Source organism: Anarhichas minor, unplaced genomic scaffold (genome assembly GCF_050575085.1).
Source record: "Anarhichas minor isolate MPS153535 unplaced genomic scaffold, ASM5057508v1 ptg000011l, whole genome shotgun sequence".
Taxonomy (NCBI): domain Eukaryota; kingdom Metazoa; phylum Chordata; class Actinopteri; order Perciformes; family Anarhichadidae; genus Anarhichas; species Anarhichas minor.
In genome coordinates this window covers 8,540,015-8,561,777 of record NW_027466457.1, presented here as the reverse complement: position 1 = coordinate 8,561,777, position 21,763 = coordinate 8,540,015, and the positions used below count along the sequence as shown (strand labels likewise).

Here is a 21,763-nt window from a genome sequence, read left to right as displayed (position 1 = left end):
GTGTAACAGTAACCTATAAACTGGCAACTGGGTGTCGAATTAAATAAAGTTGTATTAGTAACATATTTAACATTACTTGTTTTAATGTCTTAATTGGATCAGGTTTCTCCTTTTTAGATGGACAGAAATACTTAAGTGATAACATGGACATGGAGGTGGAGATTTTCTATTTGGGATGTTATGTATCCCAAATTAAAACTTAACAAACATATAGAACCAGTCACTCATTCAGTGTCCAAGACACCAAAACATTTCAGTTAGTGTCATTCAGAACGGATTTTTACATGGTCCTTGGGTCAAAGGGATAATTATTCTTAGATACACAAACTCCAGCCTGAACATAACTATATCGTCATCACTTTCAGGGTGCTCGCTGTCGTCGTTCTGCTTCTCCATGATCATCATCAGCATCTAGTATCCATAACCAAACAAGGACATCAATATGTAACTAAGTCTACAGGTAACAAACTGTTTGACACACTGTGAAGACAGAATACATTTTATTTTTTTATTATTGTTTTCATACATAGCCTAGTCATAGTGTGTATATTTCTTTACAGTAGAAAAATAACGTTTTGATTTCAGGAGCACTACAATTATTTTCACTTCCAAGAGGAGATATTCAAAATCATCACTGTAAAATAAAATAGGTCAGGGTGGGCAATGTCAAGGAAACATTCTTATAACACCAATTTTCACTTTTACAATTACCCTCAACACACAAAAGGGAACATGATACATACACCGAAAGAATACAAACAAGGTACATTTTATACATATCGCTGAATTGATTCTAAGATTAAATGTGAAGAAGAATTAAATTAAATTTCAAAACATTTTACATGATAATATACAAGAGCAAAGGTAACTATAGGATGGAGAAACCACATCTGTGTTTGTAACAGCTGGGGATTTTTAAAAAAAGGTAACAAAGTACCATGAAAGCACGTTGACTGTTTGCAATTAAGAAGCCGACCGGGCCAAAGACAACTAAAGCAAAACAGTGACTCGGGCTCAACAGCTCCTCTGGGTTTGTGCAACTTACGGATATCAGTGGCTAAACATAAAATGCGCCTCTGTAAATTGTCTAAGCAATACACCTTGTAGTGGGGACTATGGAGCGTTTTAACAAAAGAAGTGCACATTCATTGTACTGACGAAGGGCGATACACAAGCAGTATCTCTACAGCGGTGCTTGGGGGTGACACAGTGAGCGTTGATGGACCGTAGGTGGATAACTTCAGCTGGAACGTGGGCAGTCAGATACCCAGCTGCTTGTTCAGCCGGCTGAGGGCGTCGCCGACAATGTCAAGCTCGTGCCGAAGCTCCTCCACCACGCTGTTGATGCTGGGAGTGTCTTTCAGCACATCCACACTCTGGGTGTAAGGGTTGTATCGGACTGTGAAGGGACGCTTGATGGTCTTGGCAAACTCCCTGAAATGAACATAATATCATTATTGAATTATGTGTACTGGATATTTAGATAGTTTTCATCTACTCATATCTTTATGCATATATCATGTTAAATATTTGAGTTCACCTCATCTTGACTTTGGCCTCCTCAAAGCTGTCTGACACAAAGTAGACATCCTGAAATGTTGTGATGATGCATTCTTGTTTGGATGTGACTTTGGGGTCAAAAGGCATTATCCTTGCCTTGCCAGATAGAGCATGCTGTAATAGAGAAACATAGTTCAGATGATCGTGCTGTAATAGAGAAACATAGTTCAGATGATCGTGCTGTAATAGAGAAACATAGTTCAGATGTTGTAACCATTGCATGTAAACACTAGCACACATTTGGGTCATTTGATTAAACGCAAATCAGTCTGTATTTAGCTGTTCCAAATGAAAGAGTGGTTCTATTAGAGAAAGAATGTAGTCTGTTATCAAGTATCTATAATGACGAAATTCTAAGAGACACTTTAGGATTAAAATGTTCGAATAGCCAAACTTGTATAATGACTTCTCCATTTTTTGAATATAATTCTGGGTTTGGCTGGTTAGAAGGATGGTGTATAGGTAATATACAGCTGGCACTTTTCCATATGATAAGTACATTTATGATTAATACAATTGGAAAATATCAGGAGGAAGACTGTTGACATGTCCACAGTATGGTCCAAATGTTTTACCTTAAGCTCACTGATAGACGACAGCAGTCCTGCTCCATATGCTCGCAGCTGCCCCTCTTGCTTGCATAGGCCAAACTCCACCGTAAAGAAATAGCACTGTAACATAAGAGTCCATAAAACACAAACAATTAAGAAAATGACTCTAGATTCAAAAGTTGAGAATATGAAATTGAATTTGATTTGATCAGCGTCACTCACTGTGGCAAGTTTCTGAACTGAGTCATCTGAGGCCCCAAGTGAAGCAAGACCGATCTCCTGAGAAAACTGGGCAAAGCTGGGCTCTGCTAGCAGTGGGACGTGACCCAGCAACTCATGGCATGTGTCCCTTGATTATGAAAGATAACCAAATATCAGGACCCATAGCTTTATATGAATATACGTCCCTTTTCTAAATATAGTACTGCATATCACTCACGGCTCTGGGGTGTATAAGGGGTCGGAGCTGTGCCGCACATACTGGGTACAATGGAAAACCCGGAAGGCCAAACCAGCGAGGAAGTCACGAGGGGACAGATAACCAGCCACAGGTCTGATGGTGAATCCAGTGCGTTCTGATAAGACATTTGAAAAGGCAGATGAGTGAGTGAGTACATTTACTAAGCTGAAGATATTTATATAAATTACATTTCCAATTTTGTATTTGGAGCAAAAATTTAAAAACCTACCCCTGAGGAAGCGGGACACATCTTCCAGCTGAGGGATGTTGTCCTCCCGAAATTCACAGTATTTGGACAGCAGTGGCAGGTTCTTCAAGTATTCCCGGCAGGCGTGGGTGGGGTACAACTTGTTCAGCTCCCTGTACACAACTCCCCAAGTCTTCACTTCTTCCTCTGTGAACTCAATACGAGGAATGAGATCCCCACTGCAGCAAGAGAGATTTAATTCTATGAATATCAAGTAAAAACAGCACAAATCTCCAAAAGAACCAGTGAAAAGCACTCACTGTTTGTAGGCCATGGCGAGATCAGCAAAGTACTTTCGCCTTTTGCGGTAGACGTTGTCCTTGAAACCCTGATGGAGAGGAACATAGAAGGAAATGAGAAACATTCAATTGATGAGTTTACATTTTTTAAGTCAACAAGTTATCTGAATTGTGATTACATACCGGGTGATCAGCATCCAACTCAGAGCCGTACATCAGGACACGGTTGGCACACTTGTCCAAGTCTGAAATCTTCTTTGGGAACCACGGTACATTATACATATCTGAGGAGAGAGAGAAATTAGTTGTTTTTTGATCATACGGTCAAATATAGTTAATATATTTCTAATAAAGTACCTGCAGGATTTCATTTACCTTCCTCATCTAGGCAGGAGTTATCTGGAGGCTCCATATCCATCACGTTCACATGCTTTCTCAGCAGCTGGATTATTTCATTCAGTTGTTCGTGGTTGCTGTCGCAGTCCACAAAAATTTCAAACTCAGAGTTGCGGCGTTTGGATTTTCTTGACTCTATGTGTACAAGGTTGACATGGTTTTCCTGCAAAAAACATGGAGAATCATGGTTAAGTTATCAACGGTAAACAAGTACTAATAGACATATATATCATACGGATGACATAAATATGGTATGAACATGTTTGTTAGAGAAATATTACCCGACACTGGCTGTAAAAATCATTAAACAGGACATTGCAAGAAGGAATAGAGTTGAAACAAACAGGTTATGCATCAAGTTGCTGCTCAAAGGTCTGTCTCTGAGTCTCTGATATATATACTGAGGATAACACACAAGTGCGTTGGAACAGAATGATTTGCATAAAGTCTGGACGTTGTTTGGACCCGTTTCTTTGATAATTATATAATATTATTAATAATAATCGGAAGACGTCATGGTTGCAAATCAGCCTACGTAAATACTGACATGCTCAACAGATTTATTATCTCCTCTTTGACGCCAGGTCACAAGTAGCCGAAGACAACCGGCTGAAATACTCATTTAAGAAAGATAGCTGTGATACCTAATCAAAAACACAGCTGGGAAAGTTTGTGTGAAAAGAGGTTCACACAAAGTTTCACACGAGGGCACAGAGATCATGGAGACACAGAACAGTCTTTAGTTTTTCCAACAATGTTGTATATTGAAGACACTGTATTCCAAATAAACACATTGATAGGAACAAGAACCATGATTATAAAAACGTTGTCCATACCTGAAAGAGTTTGAGCGCCTTAACTAGTCCTCCCACTTCATTCTTGAGGGAAAAGATGATGGTTGCTCTCCCTTTCTCTGATGTATTCTTCTTTTCAGTGTTTTCTTCAATTTTTGTGAACGTTGATTTGTTTATCTGAAAACAGTAATGAAACACAGATTTTCATTTGTGTAACCGTAATAAATCCTCCTCATTCAACAAGCAATAGTGGCTCTCCTCTGATGGTCATGCGTGTATGTATATGTGATTATTTTATATCATCTAAAATGAATGGAAATTCCCCTTTTTTTAGTTAGTGTTAGCCCCTAAAAGTAAAGAACTAATTGCAAACAGAGAACTCCTATTAGAAATGTGGCACCAGCATCAACAGTAGTGTGAAATCAGCACTTTATTAGCATATTCTGTGCTGCTAGTAACGTTCAATGTTACAATTAAAGAACAATGCACTGGTACCTAGTTTGGTTAACTTGAGGCAATGGCACACAATGGATTTCCCCCGTGACTGAACCCTAACTCAGGGCAGGTAATGACGTGAATGCACAACTTCTAATCCCTTAAAGTGTCTGTAGCCATCCCAAAGAACATCTTATACTAAACATGCGTACCCTTAACAAGTAGTAGGGTCAGAGTCACAGATAAATGCTGCAGAATATTTCTGTCCCCCTGAAAAAGAAACATGGGTAGTTTCTTTACATTCATGCTGATGAAACAGCTAACAGTAATGCCTTAGTTACATAGAGACAGGGCTGAGATTAGTGACCTCATGGACCAACTCCTCTCGTGTGTTTCAGCACCTTGAACAGCGCTCTCACGTTGACGCATGGCTGTGCGCGCTGCACATGCGGAAAATTCATCTAATCCTGCATGAGATTTTAGAAGCAGGACTGTAACACACCAGTGGCACAGAAAAGCTAATCTCTTTTGATTGGATGCAACTTTTTCTCGTTGACTTTAGTCGTAGGATACATCTGATTCAGACACTATATTTTATTCCAATCGTGTAACTACAAATAACACTTTCGAAATATTATATTACAGTTTTATGGATTAAACTGATTGTGGGAGAGGAATTAAGTTGCTGCCTACCATATTCCGCCCTAGGAGCATTGTGTAGACAGCACGGCAGACCACTTTTCGGTGGACCCTTGTGGTTAGCAACCCTGAAAGCGTTCGTATGGAGACTGGATCAGGACGCACGGGCAACTCTTTGCGTCTCGGTTTAACGAAGATGAACACGTCTCTGTCTCAAAGAATCGCCTTACTGCAATGTCATTTAGACAGCGGGAAGCCTATCAGCTCCCTGCGTTGAGATCTCACCAGACATTAGGCAGCGTTTAATCACTGCAGCGCGCAGGTTCGATGGTTTTACGCACACGCGAGTTCATCCTCAAATACTCATTTCCCCTTCCTTGATGTCAAAATGTATACATGTAACTTAGACACCGCTTTGAATTTGTTTTAATATACATATAACAGTTCATGTGATTATTCTAAATTGTCTTTTGGTTGCTGCTCCATTTAACACATTTTTGTGAGACAAAATATTTAGTTCTCTCAATAAATTCGAGCAGCATTACTGTTTTTCAGAAAAGTCCCGAAATTCATAAAGAGCAGCTGTGTTTCAGATGTATACAAGCTTACAGGTGAAGGTCACAGACACAATCGGATTGCCTGATGAAGCTACAGACGGTTGGTCACAGCTTAGAGAACAATTCGTCGTTGATTAATTGTTGCAACATTGAAAGAGGCAAGCATCTAACGAATATTACAAAATAGAATACATGTATGTAGGCCAGCTATTAGGGCAATTTATTTTTTAGAAATTACTTCTTTCAACATCGCTTTAGCAAATGTCTCCTGTCAGTCTCCCTTTTCCGTGTGCGCAATGGAGACACCACAGCACATTGCAGGCTGATCGGTTTATCTTTAATCTCTTCTGTCTTTTACTGTGAAAATCAGTGAATGATGTACAGACTGAGCAATAATGAGACTCTTATGACAAATTATGAAATGTGGAGGTATCTCTCTTTAACCCTGTTAACCGACGCAAATTACACTACAACAAAACGGCTTAAATTAATCTGCGCTGAGGACAAAGTGAAGGCTTATTTATTAAGACAAACCGGGCCGATTAAAAAAAGTAGTCTTGCAAGCAAACGGACAAATCAGGTCTTACCTCATTGTTCAGCAGTTTTTCTTCAAGGCCAATGTTCATGGAGTCAAAAGATCTTCCTCGACGTGGTCCTTCGTTTTTGTTTGAGTACATGTTAAAGAGCTGCTAGATGATCTGCCTTTGTATGTACTGCTTACAGCTGAATGATCTAAATAAACCCCGCTATGTAAAGTGGGCTGTCTACCCCGATAAGCAGCGCGCTTTGCTATTTAACTGTGGGGAGCAAGAGGAGGGGGCAATAATCTCACTCTGAGCAGCAAATGGAAAAAGAGAGCCACGGCTCACGTCATTATAGGGAAAGGGACTATCTTTTATTTCAAGTAAATGCCTGAAACAGCTCCAATCAGATGACTCATAAATCCTGATTTTACTGAAAGAATAAAACACCAGATTGAACAGTTTTTTTCATTGGATAATTCAATGTGTTTGATAAAAAGCACAGCAGTCCTCATTCAAATATAATAAAAAGCAGGATTTATCTTTATATTTAGTTATGTTAGACTCACCTGCAGGCATTTACAAACTAGAACCAAATATGGATAAATGTGCCATCATAGTGACACTGAACACATTTGCTCGTCATGTTGACATACGCAGTTAATTCTCCCTGTTTGTTGACACCTAAGACCACCACTAAGAAGATGTCAAGGTTTAAGAGGATTCAAGCCTAGCCCTCCTTTTCAAAATCCTCTGCACTAAGCCTCTAGGTTCTTGTGCGCACAACACAAAGAACCTGCATGTTTTCCTGCTTTAACACCATGAGCCTTTTAATAAGATCAAGACGATCGGTGGGAAAAACTTCGGAGGTCTCTGTAAGCAGAATCAAGATGAGGGAGCACTGAACTTAAGAGGCCTCATTACTTTAAACAGATAACACCACTGTTCTCTCTAAGCTTCAGTCACCTCACAAGTAGGAGAGGTGAGATGTCTTTGTCTGTCAGCCAGTACCTTTAGCTCCACATGGCTCTATAGTGCAGTGATACATGTGGCTGATACTCATGCTGTTTGTCTCAGGTGGTCCTGGTCCGTGTCCCTCGTGACATCGACAGATGCTTTACACAACAAAGGAGGCAGTGAAGGGAACTTCCTCCTCTCTGAAACTGAATCCAGATCTGCTCTCAGATGTTGTGTTAGAGCTGCAGGCCGAGCTTTCATAATGCAGCCATGTTTCAGAATAGTGAAGTGCTGTTAACTTATTATGTGGCCATCCAGTCTGTTTTGGTGGTCGGTAACACTGGGTCCGGACCCTCAGGTGGGTCGCAGGAGATTTCATTTCTTATTCTTTAATTCAACATTTATATCTACAGTACCTTTCAGCCACATGAGAGAGCTTCAATGCTCGTATTGTTCTGATAATTGTAGCCTATACTTACAACATTGAATCTAATATAAAAGGCGAGCATACATTCTGTTTGTTTAACTGGTGAGCGGAAATGAACATCTTTATCACATTTAGAACTAAGTTGTGATTTTTCAAACGTATACAGTATGTCTTTGAAATGGCTGGTTTACCTATTCCAGATAATTTAAAGAGATGCAGAATTGGCAGTAAAAATGGTCATGAAAATTCATGACCCTCTTCTCACGATTTATAGATAAGGCCTATTGTGAATTTGGTTGCGCTGGTTTGCGATTTTGAAAAAGTGGATCACTAGAAAAAAAGTTTGGGAAACACTGGTCTAGGCCATTTAAACACACCTGGCAGGCACCATTCATAACAACATAAACATCAGTCTTACAGTAACTACATGTACCAGAATGCATTGCTCATTAAGGTAACCCCCTTTAACATTACCAACACATGAGTGAACATGTTTACCTGACTGTTCTTTATCACCTCCACCTACAGAAGGCAAACATGTCTGCTTCAAACAAAATATACACGGCCTGAGCTACAAAACACAACAAAGGAACAATGTATAATTTGTACAGTTGAAAGGTCAGCTGAAACATTTTCTCCATTTGACCTCTGCTAAGAATAAGGAGCAGTGTTAGTCACATTTAGCAACACAGCAAACCAAAGACATCTCAATAGGCTGGTTTCTGTTGGCATCATACTAATTATGAAACTATTAGTCCATTAATTGATTAGACCATTGAAATCGAATCAATTGGCAATTATTTTGATTAGCAATTAATCATTTAAACTCAAGTAAAAAGTCCAGACATTCTCTGGTTTTAATTTCTCAAATGTGAAGATTTTTCGCTTTTTTTGAAAGTAATTCTTAATTGCAGCCCAAATGATAATGATAATACACCTTTAATTATAAAGCACATATTTTATCATTATTATTATTACAAAAAGAAACTTAAAATGGTATAAAACAGTAGAATTATTGACTATTAAGATGATAGAAAAGCCTTTTGATTAAGACTACCGAACTGACAGATCTAAGGGGATTTGCTCTTTCTTTGGCAGCGTTGGTAACAGCATCTAACGAAAACTACAATAGCAGTGAACTTCAGTGTAGTACAACATCTTTATTATACAAAGCCAACTGAATGGTATGGCCATGATATTGTTCATGATTCAGTAATGAATGGTTCCTTTCATTAAGCTTCTACATAGCAACAGCAAGCACATCCAAATCCATTCATAAACACATTTTCACAGACAGCTCTTTTATGCTGCACATGCTCTGGCCATGTCTTTGATCTCCTTGTGTCTTGACAGCTCCTGGATCAGATCTACTTCATTTCATGTCGGAGTCAGAGGCACACAGGTTTACAAATCATGCATTTGATCTGCTAACTGATATTTTCTGCAGCACACTCACTATGATACTAGCTTTTTATTATATAAAGGTATGTTTAAACAGTTTAAACTCTTATTGATAATGTGATATGGCTCATTACGTGTCTGCTCCGCTTTTCAGAGGGTAAGCTTTGAAATGCTTCAAGCCACCGAGTACCTTGACAGGGGTCAGAGTGTGCAACATGCATATAATGGCTCATTGTGGTTCGCTCTCCTGGCCTGACCTTATGTGGATAATGTTCTCCGAATAATTAGCTTCAAGGATGTTATAAGACTGAACTCAGCCATTATTAAACTTTTTTTTTTATATTCTAAACACCAGTTGTCCGTCTATACTATAGCAGAGATATACTTTAATATTTTATTCTATAAATTGAGCAAAACATACTTTGCAAAAAGATTTAAGGTTAGGCAGTATGTAAATCTGTTCTTTAAAACACTTTTATTTGTACATTTATTAAAATACATGTGCATGTACTGTAAACTTTATAGTTATTTCTCTTTAGCTGAACTCAGTTATAGTCAGGAGGAGCTTTCCTGCTCCTCCTGAGTGTAGCTGAGGCTCACATGATCTATTGCAGTCAATTAGGAAAACCAGTCTTGGAAAGGCTGTTGAATGGCTGCCAGGCTGACCAGGCATCCAAACTGGAGGAACAGGAATAAGTTACAATTATTAATTCCTAGCACGTTTTATTTTTCTATTTTTAAAACATTGCACAAGCTCGTATTTCTAATCACTCTGTAGGTTTTTGTAGATGCTGCGTGTAAGACATGTCCGAGCGTGTGAGGGCATCACCGTGTCTGCCAGTATGTCCCAGTTATGTTCACTTCAATCAGAGGGATTTACTCACAGTGTCTGAGCATCAAGCTGCAAGAGATCTCTCTGGCTAATCTCACCCCTGGTACTAATAAACTGCCCAACATGAGCATTAGGATGTATTAAAACTGCAGTGCATCTCACTGGGCATTTGGGAGATACATAATGCTACACTATTACTTGTGTTGTCTGTGTGAAGCCCCATTAGTTTAGAAACCAAGGGCTGAAGTAATGAATGACATTCACACTCTATTTTTACAGTTAACATATTGTAACATTAATGCACAAATTAATCTATGATAGTAATTTAAAAAAAATGTTTAAACACATTTTATTTCTACTGAAGAAAAGTCTCAGTGGTTCTACTTGAGTGGGACGTTGTCTCCCTTTCCATTCCAAACTGGTGTTATTTGAATTTCCAGGGAATTCAAGGTCTTCTAACAACACTTTATCAATAGAGGTACAGCCTTTCACCTGATCCTGAACCTTGTTTGATCAACTAACTAATCAGAGCAGTGAATGGTCTGCTTACGTACACTTCCTGTGGCAACACTATACGTCTCTTTAATTAGCTTCAATTCTGTCATTGCAGAACAAACAACAGCATATGCCACTTGGTGACAGGCGTCAACGGTACACAAGGACAGGACAGGATAGAGCTGCGGCCATAAACACCTGCCACATTTAAAATAGGAACCTGATAAGTAATGAAAAAGAATTTATAGAGATTCAAAAAAGGGCACTGAAAGTCTTTAAAGTTAATCTGGTCTTTTGATTATGATTAGGTTGTTAGGGGATCATTCAAGCGGTATATTATTCTAGTGCATTTATATCTTATCACCACATGATTTCCTCAATACAAGCAATTGAAAACTCAATTTAAGAAAATATTATAATAATCTTTATGAAAAGCAAACATTTTTTTATTAATAATGCAGTATAATTTTATTAGTTTTTATCAAAAGTCACGCAGTTTTGTTAAAAATCTCTTACACATTGAAGGAAGCAGTTTACGGCCTTCAATGCAGACATAAACATACATTCACTTAAAAATATGATCACATTCATTCATCTTTCACACTTAATAGTATAATTAGTTAAGTAGTCTTTATTGCACCTTTTCTTTATTTGTGTATGAACAATAATTCAAGAAGAGTATTCAAGTTTTTAATCAACCCTTTTATTGATTTCAGGATGTTTTATGATATTTGGTGATAAACAACCTTTCGACCTCGGGCATACATGAGATTGCTATGGTCACAATGTGAGAAAAAATGTTTCACAGCCATTGACAAAGATTGTACACTGCATAGCATCCTCGCTGTCCAGTTTATCATTACAACGTCGTGACAGATAAGGCGGTTGAAGAAGTAGAACAGGTAGTTCAGGCAAACGCAAACACCAACGTCACCACATCACTTTTTGCGAGCAGGAGACGTCAGTGTCTTTTGATTTTGAGGGTTCACGAAGGGGAAAGTTTCATTGTGATTCTGTTGACAAGAGATAGAAAGCCCGGAGAACTGCAGGAAATGAGCTGAAGGGGGCTTTGATTGCACCCAAGAGCATCATGCGTCTTTATTAACATGTCTTGTCCAGGTGGTTGTGAATGGGCCGGGCCTTGGAATCAAAGCAAACGTGACACTGCACACGCATTCTTCATCCCTTCATTATCCCTCCTGCTCGCCCAGCAACAGGTACTACATCAGTGTTGGGGCCATTTTACACACTCAAGAGGGCTTCATTTAGATGATCCAGCCATGACAAAATTATACATGAATTTGAAGGTCAGTCCCCGTCTCGGGGCATGATACAAGAATACGTGAGAAAACATTCTGCTCATGTTGAATGACAGACTGACTTCCAGTTCAATTACTTTTACTGCTTTTTAATTTATCAAAGGTTAAGGCTTTCCAGGATTTTTTTCTTCTTTGTTGTTTATTTACCTCCAAATCCCTCGACGAATGTTCAAATTATTATACATTTATCCAATTCATGGGTATGTCATGTGACAATTTATGTAATATTATTTCCAAGTTACAGAAGGACATTTGTGTGCCAAATATGAATTTTCACACAAATGTGAGACAAAAATAGAAGGCATGTCACATAATGGCAAAATGTCAGGTCATCTAACAGAACAGTGAGTTGTGTGGGCGGAGGTAAACAGAAAAAGAAGTAGCTGACATCCAGCATCAGCGTCACACAGGCGTGACATGCCTCAGCGCCTTTTGAAGTGTATAGAGCACCGACCCCGTGTGCATGGAGTCAGATCATATCAAGCCGCAGTGAAGACTGGCAGACTGACAATGAAGTGTGGCAGGGCAGCAGGAAACATCTGGGCTTCAACCTGATCTCTGTGACATAACACGCCTGGCAGAGCGGCCTGAAGACAGAGCACCCAACAAAGTGCAAGTCACTGGCCACAAGCAATCTTGAAAGGCCAAGCATGATTACATCTACATCATTCTAACCATTTACAGCACAAACAGGACATGACTCTCAGATCAAAGCACTGGCCTTACTATGTGCATCACAAGTCTAGTCAAGGTTCACATCGTGTCCAGAGATAGAAGGATTAAAAAGAGACGTTGTTTTTTCCCCCATAGGGTGATCTCTCTCATGCGCTCTGACCATCTCGGGATTTCCATTAGAAAGAGTGTTCTACATATCAATCCAAGCTTTAATTAAAAAGCTGCTATATTCACAGAGCCTTCGTAAGCATGCAGGTTGTCCTGCTCTTCTCCATGAGTGGGCGAAATGGTGCATTTGGAAACCAAATGAGATCGTTGTTGCCAGGCTCGAGCCTTTCATCTAATTTTATTGTCGTTACCGAGTGACTGTCACCCTCTGGTAAACACTTGATGTTGTCATCAGCATTGGTACCATTACTCATATGCTTGGAAAGGTGACTCAATACACAGTCAATGGAGTTTCATCTGACATAGAGATGTACATTTGTATCATACAAAAAATAGGAACAAATAATAATATTCATTGTGATGGATGCATTAAATGATGAAAGCATTAACCGCATTGACATATGGTGTGTTTCTGACGGAGACATTGATAAGGACAGAAGAAAGCTAATTATCAAAAATATATAAATACATAGTATACAATTATTCTATAAGTATTTTATGATAAAATGTACAATATTTTTATCAGTGTTTCATGTCTTTGAATAAATAAAAAGTTACATGTAAATGATCTTTGGATACCCAGTTGTGGCCTTCGACCAAAACGTGGACTTTGATGATCTTAGTGCCAAAACAGAATGATTAGTAAGTTTAGATATTATCATACACCAGGAAGACTACATTTTATATGGGAATGTGCATTAGTGAGAACATTCTGCATCAAAGTCATGGAAATGCTGGATCACTGTTTCAACAATCCCTCTGACTTATATTTCATTAATTAGGAGACAGATCTCAAATACTAACTATATCAAAATGTACATGTTCAGTGAGATATGACTACAGTCTGCAGAATTATGTTGAGTTATTGGACAACAGCTTAAACTTAAGTTAAAGGCTGGGTATAGATGCAATAGAAGAGATTGTATCCGACTCGTTGCTCAGTAGATTAAAAGGTATTTTGGAAGAAGGGACTTCCTGCTGCGGCCTTTTATGGGCCTATGTAGAGATCAATGGAGTTGTTTTTGTTTGTTTGTATTTCAGGCAAAGCCAAAGATTCCTGAGATGTTTTTTTATTTTATTGTGGACTAAAACTCATTTCTGTAGGTGCTACTTATTTTAATTTATTTAACATTTCATTTCCCAGAAATGATATAAAAGGTGTCTAGCTGTTTTGTACCAACCCTTTCTTTAAAAAGAAAACTTAAATACCAAAAATGCTTTTTGTCAGTGAGCACTTTAGTAAGAGCAACTAATCACAAACGAGAAAGAAAGATTTGTTTTTATCAAAAAACTGTAAATTGTTTAATACAAAAATAGGATACACAGAATAAAACACTTTAAACAGAAACACAATCGAGTGTGGCTCGAATAAACAGTCACTCTGTCCGTCACTCGTGACGGTGCGACACCCTCGTTTAGACTTTCCAATGGAAATCCAAAAATACAACTTGAAGCAGGACCTTTGGAGGGGAAATAGAGGCTGCTATAAAAAGCAGTGATGAGAGTCTGCATGAGTGCTGAACACTGATATGCTGCGAGCCTCAGACAGGAAACCGTTTCCTCACCATGTCTGCCATTTGGGGATCTGTCTCTGACAACATGGACTGCAGGTGCTGAAACTGTACAAGAGGAAGAAGGGCGGGGTGGAAACATAATGTTTATTTTCCACTGGAGCTGCTGGTCGATGGCAGCCGGCAGTCCATCACGCGTCTTTACCTGATGATAAATCCTAAACCCTTTTATGAAACAATGGCACCACGGGCAGCAGTTGGCACAGGATTAGGCTATTAGAGAAAATTCAAGGTGTAATTAACTTGAATCAATTAATCTATTTGTTAATGAGTCTATAACATGTTTGATATTTTAAATACATAGAACTCAAAGAAGCTTCAACCAACCATCTGATATTTGTACCTAATACAGGACTTATCGTAGAATATAACATTTCCTGTTGATTTACTTTTTTCAACTAATCACATCAACAGTAATAACATAAAACGGTAATGTATTATTTTATACTAGATTAACAGGTTTAAACTATGTTTTTCTGACACTTCTGTGGGAACAGTTAGGATTGTACAATAACCAATGAAAGTAAAAAGCAGACGGGATGATTGTAGTTGCTCCATACGCGAGTGTGATACATATCTGATTAAAACCTGAACCATGTTGGAGAAAGCACTTACTGAAGTCTTAAAGTTGGGAAGTAAACTGCCCGCAGCGGTGAGAGCCGTCTTCTCTGTGAGGTAACCGTTCTTCACCAAATCTGACACGGTGGCCTACGAAGAAGAAGAAGAAGAAGAAGGATTTAATTTAAGAATCTCAGTGAAACAATCTGATCCAACAGGACAGTTAGCAAACAGTTACTTTGGTATTATTACCGTGGGAATTTGAATGCAGATGTCAGCTAGAAACTCAGCTGTGATCTCTGCGAGAGTCTGTAGCTGTTCATCTTTTGTGCCTTCTTTGCTGGGACCCTCATCTTTGTCCTCACTGTGGTACTGAAGCACTCGCAAAACAGTTCCAATGAGGGGAAGACCTGGAGTCAACAGACACAATGTATTTGCACAAAACACTGATATCGTCATTATATTTCTATCTGATTTTTCCCTGTTTAATGCAAAATTTTAAATGCTTTGATTGGCCCCAGTCATGAGCTTAGAAAATGACTAGTATATCAGAAAATTGCATCTACTTATTAAAACAACAAAGAGTAAGCATTGGATGTATTGTTGCTTTAGTAAAGCGTAGCCTGTTTCATAATGAAAACCCCTCTCCTGAAAATGAAGTCTTTTTTTTGTACGAAGCTAACCTTCGGTCACGTGACCTGTTAGCTGAGGTTGGAGTGAATGTCCTTGCCATGCTAAGCCTGAGTAAGTCTCTCTCTCAGTTTCCATGCATGTGTTGAGTTGGAGAGGGAGAGCATGCTCATGTGTTGATATGAATGAAACAGATTTTGGGGAGGTCCCATTACACTGGACCTTTTCAAGGGGCCCAGCCATTTCTGTGGGCGGGGCCTGTCTACAGTCAACACCAAATCAACATTCACTGTGCGACATGCATTCAAAAAGGCACATCTCCGGGCTGATGTCACTCTGTTACAAAACGTACTTGTGTCGCTTCTGCTGCACCACTGATCCTGGCACCTATAAAGAGCCTGCAGCACAGCAAAGGCCTGCACCAAAATGCTCTTCTGCTCTTGCAGGACAACGGGAAGATCAGTTGGCTGGCAGAGGTCCTCACACACAACGTCGCAGACAAAGTCCCACACTGCTTTGCCGGGTCCATCAGGGGCAGCTGGAAGGCACAAATGAACAACGCGTCGTCTGTTGAGAGGTTCCTTCAATCTTCTGTGTAATTTTACTGAGCCAAGAACTATGGTGGCCACCTTTAACTTCTGAAATGATGTGCTAGTCGCTGAACTCAACATTTGTAGTGTTGGTCGCTCTCACCTAAAGTCTGAATGCCCTCATCTATGGTGGTGAGGAGCTGGAGGGCGTGAAGGTAAACCTCTAAGCCGTTCGGACTCTCTGATCTGCGAGAGCACTTTGATACTGTTGAATACTGAGCATCAAATAAGTAAATCATCAACATCATAAGCACCATATATTTACCTGAGCTGCTTGGCTGCCTCGAGAAGACATGAGGCCACATCCAGACGGCTTTGGCCGTCGTCCTCTTCCTCCTCCTCCTCTTCCTCACTTTGTTGAGCTGTGATCCAACTCTTCATCAGCTCTTCGTCGAGGTCAAACAGTTTGTCAAGCAGCTCTCCAACCTTCTCAAGCAGGTCAGCTGTAAAACACACAGGGTATTACTTATTAGAACCATTTCAGAAAGCAGACAACAGTAAAGTAGTTAAAGGTGCTTTTCTTGTTGTGAACAAGCCACAGGTACGTTTACATTCAGCATTAGTCAACAGAGTGTCGCCTTGAGCTCCAACAAATGTGCTGAATGCATGTCCCTTGTCAAAACCTCCACACAGGGAGCCTCTAAGATAAACAGCTTACAGGGACTTTGACTTAATGTAAGTCATCTTGGTATGTCAAACAGAGGTTTCCTTTTTCTACACAAGTAACACGTTATCAGCTTATTCAAAAGTTTTGAGTAAAAGCATGGTACTGTTGGTAGAACTGCACATGATGAATAACAGGTTGTAGCGCACAGACGTCTGCTGTCGTATTCGCTGAAGCCACAGGGAACAGACGTCTTTCTGAGAGACGCAGGTCAGCAGCAATCTGCAAACATCATCACAAAAGACTCTCAGTCAGTCAGTCACTCTCTCTCTCTCTCTCTCTCTCTCTCTCTCTCTCTCTCTCTCTCTCTCACGTCTGCAGAATAGCAAATGCAAACCTGCTCGTTTCCAGAAGGGTTGGAGGATCTGTATCTCCAAGCAGAAGCAACAGCACAGCGCTGTGGACACGCAGGGAGTTGCATTAATGAAAACAAAACACAACAGTGACCAAAATCTATTACAAAAATGACAGATGATGACTTTTGCCCACCCCAAGTCTTCATTTTGGCTCAGAGCCAGACAAGTGTCAGGAAAGCAAGCAATGTTTCCAAGGATTCCCACACAAATTTCCTAGAGAAGCAAAAAAAACAAACAAATATATAATCAAAAATGAAATACATAATATAGATAGATATATTTTGACACAGAATGTATGAACCGGAAAATAATTTCACTCACTGTGAGACGTGGACAACGAGATTTGGCTATCACCCCGAGAAGGATATCCGTAGCTTTGAACTCCTGCAGAAAACCAGCCACATCCTGCACACAGGTGGTGAATAAACACTCATTAGATGATGCGTTACTGTAGATTAAGCCTCCAAGCAGTGTATAAAGTAGTTAAAATGAGCCCACCTATACCCGCTGCAACATTAAAGGGATACCGACAGAAGACACAGGGGGGTAAATAAAACCCCGACCGGTCAAAGAATGTAAAGCCGATTGCACACAAATAAAGACCTTATCCATGGCCATGTCCCAGACTCTGCACAGGTCTTCCTCATCATCATCGGGGAGCTGCATAACACCTTCAGAGTTCACCTCCGAATGCTCAGTGACCATCTGGAACACATGACCAACACATGACTAGATGTTTAATCACCACTGACTTGATTTGAGGTCTCTAATCTAATCTTGGCTGATCAGAAAGGCGATTGTCAAGTCAAGAAAAATAATTGCACATCAAATTCAGTTGTCACCACCTGATCTCCAGTACACATGTGATTGAAACATTAATTGCAAATGTGACATGAGTGATAACAGCCAACCAACATGGATGAGACGAGTCAGGGTGCTGAAAAGCCAGTGCTTGCTGTAAACGGTGTCTCCAATGGCGTCCAGATCTCCGCCGCTCTTTGCATCGCCTGCTTCTGGGGGCGGTGATGGGTTCCGGTCCATTGCAGGACTCTGTATTTCAGTTGGAGATGAGGATCTCTCATTCTCCACTTCTTCAGCACCATCACCTCTACAGTCTGGGGGGGGGGGGGGGGACAAAATAGTGGCACACGGAGTAAAGCTCGTTTTAGCATCAATGCAAATTCCTCTTTTGCTGCTGTTTAGCTTTCATACTCAAACAGTCAACTCACCCATAGTGACCGCTCTCTGGAAACGTAACTCACTGGTGAATATCAAACGCAATACTTCACTGTACTTTGCTGAAAACAAAGCATGTCACGGCAGAGCTTCCAGACGACATTTCAAACAGCCTCCATTTAGAACAAGTACCTGGATGCGCATGCGCGAATTGTGTACACTCTGCGCAATCTTCTTCCTGTGGTAGATCACCTCAAGTTAAAATGAATACTGCCACCTGCAGTGCGTAGCGGGGATGACAGGGAAATAGGTTCAGCAGGTGTACCTGTGAAAAGGATGGAGCATCCGTTGTAGGCTATATTTATCTTTTTTACGAGCCATAATCCAGGGCCACGATTACTGTCTGTGTGTCCTACCGATTCACACACACACACACACACACACGCACGCACGCACGCACGCACACACACACACACACACAGTGCTTCACATAAAACCATTAAAAGCATCAAAACATAAGGCAAAAGAAAAGGAGATTTAAAAACAATTAAGAACATTCATTGAAACAATAAAAACAGTCATTAAAACATTAAAAAACAGTGTAAGAAATAAAATACAGTAGTAAAATGCAGAAATGCGGGAAATTGATTAATATATTAATTGAATCTGTTTCAATTAAAGGCAGCAGCAAACAGAAAAGTCTTCAATCTTGATTTAAAGGAGCTGATGGTCTCAGCAGACCTGCAGATTTCTGGGACTTTGTTCCAAATATGTGGAGCAGAAAAACTGAACGCTGCTTCTCCATGTTTAGTTCTGACTCTGGGAACAGAGTAGACCGGTCCCAGACGACCTAAGGGGTCGGGATGGTTCATAAGGTAGCAGCAGATCAGAGATGTATTTTGGCCCTAAACCATTCAGTGCTTTATAAACCAACAGCAGGATTTTAAAGTCAATTCTTTGTTTGACAGGAAGCCAGTGCAAAGACCTCAGGTGTGGAGACATCTGTCTTTGAGATGTCAACTGTCACCTCCAGAGGTGAGGTGAATGGAGAATGTTAGCGGTAAAGAAATTAGGGGCACCATAAACCTCCAAATAATCTGGCAGAAGTTGTAGTGATTAATTTACCATGTTTGTGTTAACGCTAAAAACGTGTACCAAAATATCATAATGAAAATAATTGTTAGTTGCATCCCTTGACAATAGTATTAGCATCATTTATTTTTTGATTTTATTGCTTTATTTCATACGGGACAGTGCACATTAACAAAAACATTTCTGCAAATGCGCCAGAGTTAGCCAAAAGGCTATTTTTGATGATTGTGCAACTAATAATGCACCAATGTTTTTTCAACCAAACCTTCTCACAAGGATGTAGACATTGTGTAATTACTGTGTGTTGTCACACCTCACACAATGTGTTGTCTTTGCATATTCCCTGAGAACAGAACCTTTCCTTCTCCAAACAGTTGGAGACAGCATACTAATCCTGTTAGAAAAGTCTGTGGGAAAAGTCATATTGATCAAACTAGAGTGAGTTTTAGCCCATAGAAAAACTATCAATCTTGCTTAAATTAAAACTAGAATTTATTACAAAATGTAATTGAATGTGTAAAGAATAGTGCAGCAAATTACTGTATTTGACCACCTTTTGTTTACATTCCTGATATCCCTCATCTTAAATCCGGTTGTGTATTCAGAAACACTGTCATGTGTCAGTTTGTTTTACGAGAAATGATGACAGTGTTGAATGTTAAATAGTTTTATGTCACGGATGGCAACATGTCGAATGGTGTCCCACCTCTAATCAAAACTGCCTTGAGATAATTTGTCCTCCCTGAATCAACACAGTATGTCAGACAGGAATAATACACTTTACTCATCATGCAGCTGTCTCCTTGTGGGAGTGGTCCAAAGCCCTGTTTGCACTTGGATAAGCTTCTACTGAAAAGGTAATTGAGAACATATGATATAACTTTACTAATAACTGTTTGTTTCCAAGAAAAATATAAGACAAATGCCACATGCGTAAACAGTTGTGATGAGGCTGAATGTGCATGAGAAGTAAAAGATCAACCCTCCAGCTTGAAGTATTACTAAAGTTCTGAGTAATCTGTGCAAACATCTGTTGCTGAGTAATCATAATCTGTTGTGGAGTAATATTGTCTCTAAAGGAGTTTCCAACTTTTAAATGATGTGAACAAATGTACTGTCCCAACACTAACTTACTGTTACGTGTTTGTCAGACAGTTGGAAAGTTTGCACCTTTGAAATGTCAAGTTTGATTGACTGTAATCAAGGATGTAGTAGGACAGTCAGCTGCATATCCTGTTATTTATGACTCAGATGCAATTTAGATAATTAAAACAAACATTTAAAAGTGTAACTAGAAGGTGCAGACCTCTATTTAGGTCATATCCTATCTGGCAAAGTTAATGAACGTGAACAACTAATTTGTTTATCCACCTCCGCCCTGTGATTTGGATCCGCTCCAAAATGAACGGGTTTTTCCTCGGCCCATGTACGCATAACCTCCTTGGGGAAGGTAAATATAGGACATTGTTGGTTGACATTGCCCTACAGCTATTGTCCTTTTCATATTCAAATGACACTTTTCCTTTTACAAAAGTTGAAATGTCACAGACTTCTTCTGAAAGTTTAGGTTTCAAAAAAACATTTGGTGAAAAAAGAATAATTCATCTCTTTGGACATCTCATTGTGTCCTGTAATATATTCAGAAATATACAAATGAATGGCTTACAATTCAGCTTCACCCTAATATCTCTGATGACCAATGTTCAATATCAAATCAAATCGTGTTCATTTTACAACAGCTCCAGAAAGCATTCATCAATGAATCAATGAATAAATTGTTTTGTTAAATTTGAACACTCCCTTCATCTGAAACTAATATCAGAATTCTGCAGAATTCTGTAGTAATACCAGGTTAACATTATAGCATCTTGTCACAACATAGTAAAAAATAAAAATCTAAAACAGCATGAACGTATTTCATGGTTTTACAAAGCAAAGATTATGATTATTAGAAGAGCACCTTATATATTCGACGGGAGTGGAAGACTTGTGTTGCTGCCCTACATGCCAGGAGGCATTAAAGGGCTGAAGGACCTTACATATTGGATCATCTTATAAGGGAGAGCTGCACACCGCTACCTTGTAATCAAGCTTAATTAATAAATCAAGTTTATTCAGTTCTCAAAGATTACATTGTGTGTATTCTTGAAACCTTACAAATTGAATGCATTTCCTTTCTTATGAAACTGTTTTGAAAGCAATCTTCAGAAGCCGGTGCCCAGTAGTGTTAAGGCTAAGTCTGTCAGTAGAGCTGTAATACCTCACCTCTTACAACATGTTATTAATATTTGTCGAGGACATCATGGTTTTTTCTTCCCTGCAACATTACAGAATCTGACATGCCCCAGAGTTTTTATTAAACACCTGCTTCAATGTTTCTTGAGGATGATTCTGAGAAGTAGACTAACTGATAAAGATTGTTTCAGACATCGTGTGGCTACTGTGTGTTGTCA

General features: G+C 39.4%; 2 protein-coding genes across 4 annotated transcripts; both read right to left on the bottom strand.

Annotated features, from left to right (window-relative positions):
* Positions 1 to 1,259: 1,259 nt before the first annotated feature.
* tph1a (tryptophan hydroxylase 1 (tryptophan 5-monooxygenase) a) lies at positions 1,260 to 6,555 on the bottom strand. The gene is made up of 11 exons (XM_076089228.1): positions 6,466 to 6,555; positions 4,290 to 4,424; positions 3,433 to 3,616; positions 3,241 to 3,341; positions 3,079 to 3,146; positions 2,801 to 2,997; positions 2,551 to 2,686; positions 2,334 to 2,460; positions 2,136 to 2,231; positions 1,541 to 1,674; positions 1,260 to 1,434 (listed from the first exon to the last, which is right to left on the bottom strand). The coding sequence occupies exons 1-11, from the start codon at positions 6,553 to 6,555 to the stop codon at positions 1,260 to 1,262; spliced, it is 1,443 nt and encodes a 480-aa protein (XP_075945343.1).
* A 7,391-nt stretch (positions 6,556 to 13,946) lies between these two features.
* On the bottom strand, positions 13,947 to 18,408 carry saal1 (serum amyloid A-like 1). 3 transcript variants are annotated; one of them, XM_076089223.1, is made up of 14 exons: positions 18,272 to 18,408; positions 17,958 to 18,157; positions 17,646 to 17,747; positions 17,364 to 17,447; positions 17,176 to 17,255; positions 17,024 to 17,083; positions 16,793 to 16,908; positions 16,288 to 16,465; positions 16,126 to 16,208; positions 15,785 to 15,970; positions 15,055 to 15,212; positions 14,860 to 14,952; positions 14,390 to 14,457; positions 13,947 to 14,292 (listed from the first exon to the last, which is right to left on the bottom strand). In XM_076089223.1, exons 1-13 carry the CDS (start codon positions 18,273 to 18,275, stop codon positions 14,413 to 14,415), a joined length of 1,389 nt encoding a protein of 462 aa, XP_075945338.1. In that variant the 5' UTR covers positions 18,276 to 18,408; the 3' UTR covers positions 13,947 to 14,292; positions 14,390 to 14,412. The 3 variants fall into 3 exon arrangements, with proteins under 3 accessions (XP_075945338.1, XP_075945337.1, XP_075945335.1); XM_076089222.1 differs by having other exon boundaries at positions 13,947 to 14,457; XM_076089220.1 differs by lacking the exon at positions 14,390 to 14,457.
* Between the last annotated feature and the right edge of the window lie 3,355 nt (positions 18,409 to 21,763).